This window comes from Microcebus murinus, chromosome 5 (genome assembly GCF_040939455.1).
Source record: "Microcebus murinus isolate Inina chromosome 5, M.murinus_Inina_mat1.0, whole genome shotgun sequence".
Taxonomy (NCBI): domain Eukaryota; kingdom Metazoa; phylum Chordata; class Mammalia; order Primates; family Cheirogaleidae; genus Microcebus; species Microcebus murinus.
The window spans coordinates 56,657,058-56,667,865 of NC_134108.1; the positions used below are offsets into that span (position 1 = coordinate 56,657,058).

The window sequence follows — 10,808 nt, forward strand, 5'->3', positions numbered from 1 at the left end:
CTGCAATCTTTGGGAAGGCCAAAAATATGAATGAATGATGCCAAAAATATTTGGCTATCTAGAACTTTAAGTATTAAGTAATTTTACCCTAAACATGTCAAAATAAATGTTCAGGATTTATAACATAATTAACATATTGATTTGCAAATGCAGGTATTAAAGAAACTTCTAAATCATGGTTCTTTTTTTTCCAAGTAGAACTTATTTTTGAGCAAGACTTGGAAAAAGTATAGCAGGCATTAACATCTGATTGACTGTTCAGTTTCTGTTGAACCCAAAATTGGCACAAAAAACTATTTAAATATTCATAATAAATGCCTACCTTTCTAACTAAATTACCATCAAAATTATGAATAAAAACAATGTATTTAAATCAAAACAAGGCTCCTGTTAGCAACAACAGATTTCTAACATAACATACATTGATTCCAAGCCAAGCTTTAGATGTGATGAAAAATTAGAACATTGTTATAATTAGTTCAGGGAGAACTCAGAAGTAAACTTACTTAATTTATTTGCATAAATTGCCATTCTGTTATCTTTAAAACCAAATGCAAATTGGCTCTGTCTGATATGATGATGGTTATTTGGCTCAAAAGTGCTTCAATTTGCAGAGCAATCTGGTGTCGGCTCTGCAGTGAGGCGATCCCAGGTAACATACAAATCCTGAATTATTCCAGAAATTAGTATGTTTAAAGCATCAATTTAAGTGCTAATTGCAGTAGTAATGAGAAAAAGCAGTATGACTGTGAGATTTGCATCTTCTACCCCATCAGTATGCCTGGAACGGCTGCTGACTGGCAGAGGATTTGGCTGCTAATTAAATAATTGTATGCATGGCAGTGCTCTTGCCTGATTCAATAGATGAAGATTAATCCTCAGATAAATATGTTTGGCTGGTATTGAAATGTCTTAGCAGTTTCTTTAAAAATAGCTCATGTTTTATATACATAAATATATATACATACATACACATATACCTAATAAATATATGTGTACACACTGTAGGTAGAAAATAATAATATTCAGTCCTACAAAAAGATTGCATATATATAAAAGCCAGATATGACTTTTGGGGGCTTTGTAAAGTAAAATCCCAATGCGTTGCTATTAACAGAAAATATTATATTGATAACTAATTTAATGGTGCAAGTGAAGAAACATATATAGTGTTGCTTCATGTGGTAAATATTGCTTGTCACTTGTGTCGTCTCACAAAGTTATTGATAACTGCTTTACAGAAATTGTGCATTTAAGTGACTCCTTGACTACTTTTCCATTCTGGGCAGTCTTGGATGAATCAGGTGGTACAGCTTCTATACTCAGTGACTATTGGTTCTAGCAGGGGATAGACCATCATTTGTATTTTAAGTACATTCTGTGGCTTGACTATTTCAAAATCTAGTTCCAGACATAATTTCAGATTAATAAGACAAGTTATAGGATTGGAGTTGAATTGAAAATTTGCATTGAATTTACATTTTTTTTAATTCCTAAGAGGTAGTTTGGTTCATCAGGGCTACTTCATTTCAATTAAGTATACTCAGCAGCACTAAAGTCTTAGCAAATGAAATCAAAGCCTATAAGGAAATCTATACTATATATTAAAGAAATAAAAGGAAAACCAAAATTAAAGTACTAATGTACTTTTAAAAACTAAGAAGATAACAAATGATAAAACAGCCAATGTATTAAGAAGTTTTCTTGACTGATAGTGATATTGCCACATAATTGAGTATATCAGAAAAAGGTGACCTCAAGTTTATTTTATTAAACCCTTTCCATGGACCTAGGAATTTATTCATCCATTCAACACTGATGAACACTTACTATTTGAATACTGACTTCTCACAAATATCTTTCAATTTAAAGAGCAAGAATAAAATTGGTAAAATATTTTATACTCTTTTAATTTGTCATTTTAATTGGTATTCTCAATGTAATAATGCCAAAAAATACATATTTGTTTCTAGAAGGAACTCTAGATTTATAGGATTCCTTGTGATATGTAGACATATAGAAATGTTTTCCTTTCAGAATAAATGGAATACATTTAGAATATAGACAAAAAATTGTACAATACATGGTCAGTGGATGATGCTGACATTAACAAATGCATATAAAATTTTTTTCAGGTTGCTTTTATCTCCCCAAGTAATGCTCTCCACCTTAGAAGTCACATAAATTGTTAGGATAAATGCTTCTCTAAAACAAACCAGCTCAACAACAAATATTTCTAAACTCACTGGTTTTTGATATAGTCAGTAACTACTCAGTATCAGGAGAGATTTACAATAAAGGGATCACAAGTTTATATAATGATAAATACTTTCTTAGTTGTTTTTACAAGATCTTTAAAAGCACACTATTTCTACACATATATACATGCACACACACACACACACACACACACATATATATATATATATATATATATATATACATATATATAAGAAAAACTAGGAAAATCTGAACAAAATCAGTGGATTTTGTCAACATCAATGACCTGGTTGTAATATTGTACTATATTTGTGAAAAATGCTATCATTGCAGGAAACCAAGTAAATGGTGCACAGGATCTCTCGTATTATTTCCTGTAACTGCACTGAATCCAGAATTAATCTCAAAGTGAAAAGTTGATTTTTCTAAAAGCATGCTATTTCTTAGTTGATCACTGCATTTCATGTTAACTATTCCTTTATTATTTTTCTCTTCTTTTTTTTTTTCAGGCATGGAATTTCTTATCTCGCTTGCCAGTGATAAATGTTGGCATAAGTGTTAAAGGCTCGTGGGATGACTTAGTTGAAGGACATAATGAACTCTCTGTCTCAACTCTAACTGCAGACAAACGAGATGACAACAAATGGATCAAATTGCATGCTGATCAAGAGTATGTGCTTGAAGTCAGCTTGCAGAGAGTCCACTTTGGGTTCCACAAGGTATAGTATTTGGTTTCCATTCTCAAATATTTCACACCAAATACCAGCATGCGCCACCACACATACCTTTTATATGACTAATGTGTCCGTGTCATTCATGAATCCTGCTTTCTCAACTGGCCTTAAGCAGCAAGAGTCAGTCTTTTGAAATTAGTCAGCTCTCCTCATATGCCATTTTTCAACCCCAGAAAACCCACCTTACATAAAGAATATATTGCCTAGAGTACTTTTCTCAAAGTATGGTCTGCAGACAGTCCAGCAGAATTTCCTGAAATGCCTTTTTTAAAATGTAGATTCCCTGGCCTCACTCCAGACTGACTAAATCAGGACCCTAAGGAGAGGGATCTCAAAATCTATACTCTTAGCCACACCCCCAAAAGGATTATTAAGGACATTGAAGTTTTGCTCTACAGGCGCTTTGGTATACAGGAGCCACATTGGGCTAGATGTAGGTGAGACTGAAGCTTTACCACTTACCTCTGTAAATTTGAATAAGACTCTTAGTTTTTCTGAGCCTCAGTTGCCCAATCTTCCTGCTTCCCTCACTATAATGTATAAGAGAGAGCTTTGTCAATGTTCATATAGGCCAAAACTGTATAATATTTTTATTTTGAATTACTATGCTCTTTTCTGTTGCTTCTGATACCAAAATTAATTAGTCCTCTAAAAATGTTAGTACACAGCAGGTGGGCAGATTGGTTTTCAGTACCATAATAATTGAAATAAGAAAGAATTTGGATTCTTTTTAGCCCAGTGGATTCAGAGTTTTCCCATATCTAGAATAAACCCTCAGGGGTGAGGTTGTAGTTCCTTGGTATTGTGCACTCTGTTTTCACACACAACATGGTCAGTAACTTTCTACTGTTATGATGTCCTTTCAGTACTGTGCCTTCAAGTCTCACCTTGTTTGATTTCCAGTTCTAAAAACCAGTCAGTATAAGTATGAACTGATTGGCCTCTGGCATTTCAGAGGCTTTACTGTGAGCCTTTTTTAGATGACTTAATGTATCTCAACTTACAAAAACATAGTAGTCATTTTATAAAGTAATAATAATAAAAATAATCATAAAGCTAAAACCATGAGGAAAAAATAAACATTTTTTACCTTAATATTCTACCTAAAAATTAGATTTAATCATACTAGAAAAATTCTACTTTTGTTTCTAAATGCTGTAAAAAATACATTATTCTCTGACCCCTCTTTTAAAATGCCATTAGTAAAACATCTGTCTCTAGAATACTGAGTGAAGTCTGATTAAGAGTATGTCATTATTAGTACATGTCATTATTAGTATATTTTATGCCATAAAGTCATTGTCTTACGGAATCACTAGAATAGTATTGTATCTTATAAAAATCAATCTAAAATAAAGACTTTAAGTGCTATTATGTTTATATCTAATCTTGATTTGTGATGATTAACATATTTTATAAATTGCTTGACTTACAATTTGCCATTTCACAGAAAAGGACTTTTTTATATTACCATATTATAAGTTGTGCTTTTTTATGTAAGTGTTATTCTTGAATGGACGAAAGTGTTTATTTGACATAGCACTCATTATCTTGAGGTCCAGAGTCTAGCCTTGATTGGTTTTAATTGTTTTCCTAAGTATCAGTTCCTTGTGAATAAGGCTTTGGAAGATTTGGTTAACATGGTTATATCTCAATTTGTTGATCTGCAAGTAGTGTACTGGTATTAATTGTAGGAATGGCATGAGAATTTACTAATTTTATATCAAAATCCAGAGCTTTTTATTCTAACTGAGCCAAATATTCTGGTAGTTACACTCACAAAGTAGTATGTGTAATGTGCTCTGGGAACGTTGAAGAAAAGTAGGTAATAGCATATTAAAGACATGAAAACCATGATAGAAGAAAATTTAAAACATCCCAGGTAGATATGCTGAACGGTATAGATTTATGACCTTCAGGTAAGACAACATGGCCTTTTAAACCACAACGAAGTGATATAGAAAGTCTAAACGTTATTCATATTTTCTTTTTTTCTGGTTTACAGGGAAAGCAAGAGAGCTGTGCAGTTACCCCTCGATTTCCCAAATCAAAAGATGAAGGGTGGTTTTTGATATTAGGAGAAGTGGATAAGAGAGAACTTATTGCTTTGAAAAGAGTAGGATATGTTCGAAATCAGCATGTTGCTTCCCTTTCTTTTTATACCCCTGAAATACCTGGAAGGTAAGCAGAATCTCGCCACCAAAGTTCCGAAAGAATTAGATATGACTGTGATTAGACAGGTGGTTTTACATTTTTGTTCTATTTTTATATTTTAGGTATATCTACACACTGTATTTCATGAGTGACTGCTACCTCGGCCTGGACCAGCAGTATGACATTTATCTCAATGTCACCCGAGCGAACTTTTCTACCGAGGTCGACACAGAGGTCTCTGATGCCTTGACTGACCTGGCAATAAAGTAACCTGACCCGAACAAGCCTTTGAAAGAAGTGGCTGAGAAACCTGGCTGTGGAGTCATCTAGACAAAGTCAAACTACTTGATGTTTGCCTTGGCGGAATCAGCTTCTAACCTCAGGACATCCAGGAAATTGACAGTGGCTGCAGTATTGACTTCAGCAACATGAAGTTAGCTGCGGTGGCCTTTTAATAAATGTTGCCTTTTATAATGTTGTTTTCATGGATTTCTTGATATGAAAAATGAATAAGCATGTAGGATAATCTTTAAATTTGTGTATATTTGAGATGATATTTAGGAGTTATCAAATTTCACATCTCACAATGTCTGTTTACATGAATATTGACTTATTTTTTATTTTTTAAAGGAAAACTACATTGAGGCAATGCAGGATTAGGGTTTATTTTAACAGATTTCTAACTCTGCAGCATAAAATATGTAGTATAAATCTGTAAAGGGATACACAATGTGTCTTGTTAGCAAAATTTGTACTTTGATCACATGCCAAAGTAGTTTTAAGAATTTCTTATAGTCATTAATGTGAATAATATATGATGTAAAATTATATTATGTTGCCTAATGATGCTAGCAAAGAAAACAGAATATACTGACCCTAGAAAATGTAGGCACTGTAAACTGGTAGAAATAAATATATAGGCCGCCACTTCAAGACAAACTGACTCAGTTTTTTTTGTCCTGCTACCTTCCCTTTATATCCTCTCTTACTCTTTGCTTTCTCTTCTACTTCAAGACTTTACTTTGCTTCTCTTTCTGATATATTTATTTACACACAGAGAGAATACAATCTAATCATGTTATAACAAGTACAGACCGTGCATTACAGTCCTTTCTCCTTATGCTCTGCAGGACAGGTCTGAGACAAACAGAATCTTTGACACCTACAGGTGGTTTTCACCTGTGATAAAGGACATTTCTCTATGTCCAAACAAATTCCATCTTAAAAATACTTTTTCAAACTAAAAATTTGTTAAAATTCAATGTCCATGTGATATATGTTCTAGCAGAATGAAATTCTATCAAATATAGTGGGTGTGAGGTGTCTCAAGATTTATAGTCGCAGAAATTTACTTCATATAAAGAATTCTCTCTGTTTTTCCTTTGGCAAAGTGTGTTTCCTAATTGAAATTCATACCTTAACCACTGTTTGGGTGGAATTAAGAGAAAATGAAGATTATATATTCACAACAACCAACAGTCTGTACAGGAAGCTGAGGAGAAACCATCACACTGTCTTCCTGTTTCTCTATCAGCACCCTCCATGTGCATTAGAGAGCAGCCGTGTTGGGAGTTGGGGGATCTGCTTCACTCAACATAGGACATAGGAGCAACAAGAAATCATTTCTGTTATACCCGTCAGAGAGAAGAACAATAATTTGACAAAATAATTTTAAAATTATTTTAGTGCAGAATAAGCCACAGAGGACACTAGTCAGGTAGGGTGCACTTGGATAGAAGAGTTAATCTTACTCCAATGAGTGACCAAATGCTATGTGTCTATGACTTTATCCATACTCATTACTCAACAAAAATTTTAATGTTAAATATGTCTTGTAAACAGGACATATGCCAATATAATCAGATTAGTGCTACTATTTTCAGATCTGTAAGTCATTAACTTCTCATAACTTTTAGTGGCCAAGAATGTTACCAGTATTTAAATTTTTTCCAAATCCTGATTATTGAGAGAATGTATTCTAAAATCTCTGAAGGATACTTTGTTTTCTGGAGAAGAAAGATTTCAATAGGCTGGATTTTCAAGTGCTTCCTTGACTGAAGTACCCACAGCCTACTTCATCTGAGACCATGCATCTCTGGCTGCAACAATGTACAACTGTGATACCATGGCTTGTCATTTCATATTCCTCTAGAGTTTATCAACTCAAAATAATTGAAGTGCCAGTCAAATATTTGTTCTAGACACTGTGTTGAGTACTCTCATACCCACATAAATCAGACATATCCTGCCCTCAAACAAGGTAGCCTGGTGATGAAAAGAAGATGTACATAATTATAATAAAAGAAAGTAATTGCAATAGTAGTGATAGGGAGAAAATGCTATGGAAGTTTAGAGGTAAAATATTACTTTGAAAAATCATGAAGGGACATTTAGGCTGAGTTTTTAAGATGGTTAGCATTGGGAAGGCACAGATGAAAGAGCGTTCCAGGTAGAACAACATTAGCAAGGCTTTGAGATAGCCCAGCCTAGAGTATCCAGGTCTGCATTTTCAGAAACATGAAAGGATCCAAATGGTGAAAAGAATGGAAAAGTCTGTGAAGTAGTCTTGAATTAAGAGAGTAAGGATAACAATTCTTATGTGAATGCAATGGAATTTCTTGACAAGTCACTAGAAGTCAGGGTTTGGCTTTGTAGGAGCTGTCTTTATGAAAATTTATCTGGCATACATGTAGAGATGATATGACCAAGCAAGAAAATGTAGCAAGAAGGGCCAAGGAAAGAACATTCAGAACATAACTGCACTTAAAGATAGGGTTATAACAAAGAATGTTCTGAGAGTAGAACAGAGCCAGTGGAGCGAGGAGAGAACCAGGATCCTGGGCGGCATCTATGCCAGTGGGTGCTAAATGCTGACAAGAGGCCAAAGAAGTGAGAACCGAGTCAAGGGTCCTGACTTTGGGGGTGGTAGGTCACCGATGATTGTTAAGAGAGTACGTTCAGTAAAATAGGAAAGGAGGAAGCTTAGATTGCAGGAGGTAAGGGCCTGAGCAGGCAATGAGAAGGAGAGGCAGTGAATGAAGAAAGTAATTCTGCAGGCTTCACTCAGCAAAGATCTGATGCTACTGTCACCCACAGTGAAGTGGGTAATGATAGGGTAGTTACTACTTGGTAAGAATCAGTTTCTATTTCTTTCCAGGGTTTTCCCCTGCAACCTTCATTCCTGTGTGTGTATGTATGTGTGTGTGTGTATTTGCCGCCATCACCACCATTGGTAATGTGGTGAGATACTAGAACTCCTCACACATCCCCAAGGTAACTTGGATTGCTCTGTAATCTTAGCCCTGTTATCTTCCTTGGGGCAAGGTGGATTCCAGCTTCAGGCAGGCAGAGTCTGCAAACAGACCCAGATCTTTCTTGTTACTTTTAGGACCAACTGGAATTCAACTGTCAGACACAACCCTGCTATGAAAACAGGAAACTTTAAGTGTGGGGATCCTTCAACCTCAATAATTAAGAGTTGCAACATTTATAGGGGGAATGTACATATTTCCTTGACATAAAATAAGGAGGCTTTCTCGTACTTTCAAATTCCACTGCTAGCTTTGGTGGGAAGAGGATGCAGTGACATGGGATATTTAGTCACCAAAAATCTGTTCCCTCTTTATACACACAATTGACACAACAAAGCCAAAATACACAAAACTGACCCTCTCTCTCAAATTTTGACATCCCCTTCTAGTGACCTAATCCAGTAGCCTTAGAAAACTACGCATCACTTCCCAAGCACATGCTCTACACAAGGGCCAAAACCTTGGAGTCACTCTTGACTCCCCTTTCCTAATCTCAGAGATTAGAAAACCCCAACCCACATTGAACCTGTCAACAAATACTTTCAACTCTACCTTTCAAATCTATCCAAAATCCAGCTTCCTCCCCCCACCACTGTCCTATCTACACTGCCTCCTGGCTGGGCTCCTGCTGCTGCTCTTGCCCTTTTACAGTCTTTTCTGTGTAAATTTCAGTCTTTTGAAACCTAAGTCTGATCAGGAGCCCACTCTGCTCAAAAGCTCCAGTGCCTTTCCATCTCAGAATGAAAATGCCTATGAGGTCCCACATGGTCTGTCATGTCCTCCCCTCACCACCTCCTGACCTCATCTCATTACTCTCCCTCTTGCTCGCTCCACACCAACCACAGTGGTCACCTTCTACTTGTTGAACTTGAGGGGCGTTGGCCATGACTGCTCTCCCAGTTGGATGACCCTTGCCCCTGACACCCACATGTCTAACCATCTAATTTTAAATGGCAAGCCCACAAAACAGCCCTACCCCCCTCGCCTATTTGGATTTTCTCCTTTTTTATCAACACTATAAAAATATTTGTTGGTTTATTATTAGTCTCTCCTGACTAAGCTTCAGGAAGGCAGAGATTTTTGTCACTTTTGTTCACTGTTACATTACAGGAAACTACAACGCTGCCTGGCACATGGTAGCTCAATACATACTTTTTGAATGACTGAATTAACACAAAGGCACCCATGAATTCTAAAACACCACACATACGTTTCAGTTGACCACTTACTCTCCTAGAGATCCCAGCAGCTCTCAGAGACTCACCAAAAACAAGGTACTAACCTGATCCTCTACTATCTTCTGCCAAGAGAGGAAAGGTATTCTTAGGTTAATCAGTAGTTTGATGATGATGATTTATGGAAGGGGAGAGTGGGAAGTTTTTATATAGCAATAGATCTTGAGTACTGCAGGTATTTTAAAACTTAAAATGATTATAGAATTTTTTTAACCTAAGGTTTTAGCTTCCTGTCTTCTTTCACTAGACCCCTTCCTTCCCTCCATCACTGTTGCTATTTACAGTGAAAAGATTACCAAACAGGAACTTCATATGAAGAATATGGATTGCTAATAACTTTTGGCATCCTGTCTTTCAGAAATGATCCAAAGTGGGTAGGCAAAAATTATTTCATGAGCTAGCTTCTTAAAAAGAAAAACCTGAATTAAGTTTTATATCTTTTAATTGAGTTTTACTAAATATAGAACTTGGCTTCAAAAATGCATATTAAGCTTTTGGATTAGCTTTCTTTTTCTGCTTTCAGAAATATAAATTCTAACTTTAAGTAATACAGGATAAAAAATTTTTTTGAGTTTAATAATTTTTGGTTATATTATTTCCAGGTTCTCAAAAATGCTGAGAATGGTAGCTGATTCCGGGTTGTTCTGGAAGCCTGTTTTTTTAGGTCACAGAGGATGGTTATCAAGACTTCTGGAAAGATTTATTCCCACAATTTCAAGCTCAGTCCTTCCACTTTACATTATTGAACATTCTATACTATTTCTGAAAAATAAAGTTCTTCAAATTTGAAGCCTTTAAATGAAGTTTCAGAGATTCTATTTTGTCTGATTCTTCTTCCCAAGACTTTGCATGCCAATTTGAGGGAGATCTTAAATACTGTTCAGATGTTGGATCCACCCTGACCCAAAATCAAGCTTTTGGCCCAGACAGACAGCCGCTTCTGAATGGATGCTTAAATTTTTGTTGTTACTCTTCACTTGCCCTGCAATTTGGAGGCTCTGCTTAAAATGCACTTGATTAAAGTTTCACAAGTAACATTGTGTCTATAAGTTGATGTTAACATTTCATGGAGACTTCCTGGAGAGCATGATGGACTGTAGATCAATTCTTGCTGATTGAGCAGAATCATAGCACTTCCTTCTTTTTTTTATTTT

The 10,808-nt window shown here is 35.5% G+C and overlaps 1 protein-coding gene across 3 annotated transcripts in view; it reads left to right on the forward strand.

The window, feature by feature from the left end:
* ASCC3 (activating signal cointegrator 1 complex subunit 3) overlaps positions 1–6,411 on the forward strand; it is a 318,336-nt gene extending 311,925 nt beyond the window's left edge. For 2 of the 3 annotated variants that reach the window (XM_012738813.3, XM_076003097.1), the window contains exons 40-42: positions 2,730–2,939; positions 4,960–5,135; positions 5,231–6,411. In XM_012738813.3, the coding sequence (XP_012594267.1) occupies positions 2,730–2,939; positions 4,960–5,135; positions 5,231–5,378 (534 nt within the window). In that variant the 3' untranslated portion in view covers positions 5,379–6,411. The remainder of the gene's footprint in view (positions 1–2,729; positions 2,940–4,959; positions 5,136–5,230) is intronic. The other variant, XM_076003098.1, reaches the window with a different exon arrangement.
* The last annotated feature ends 4,397 nt before the right edge of the window (positions 6,412–10,808 follow it).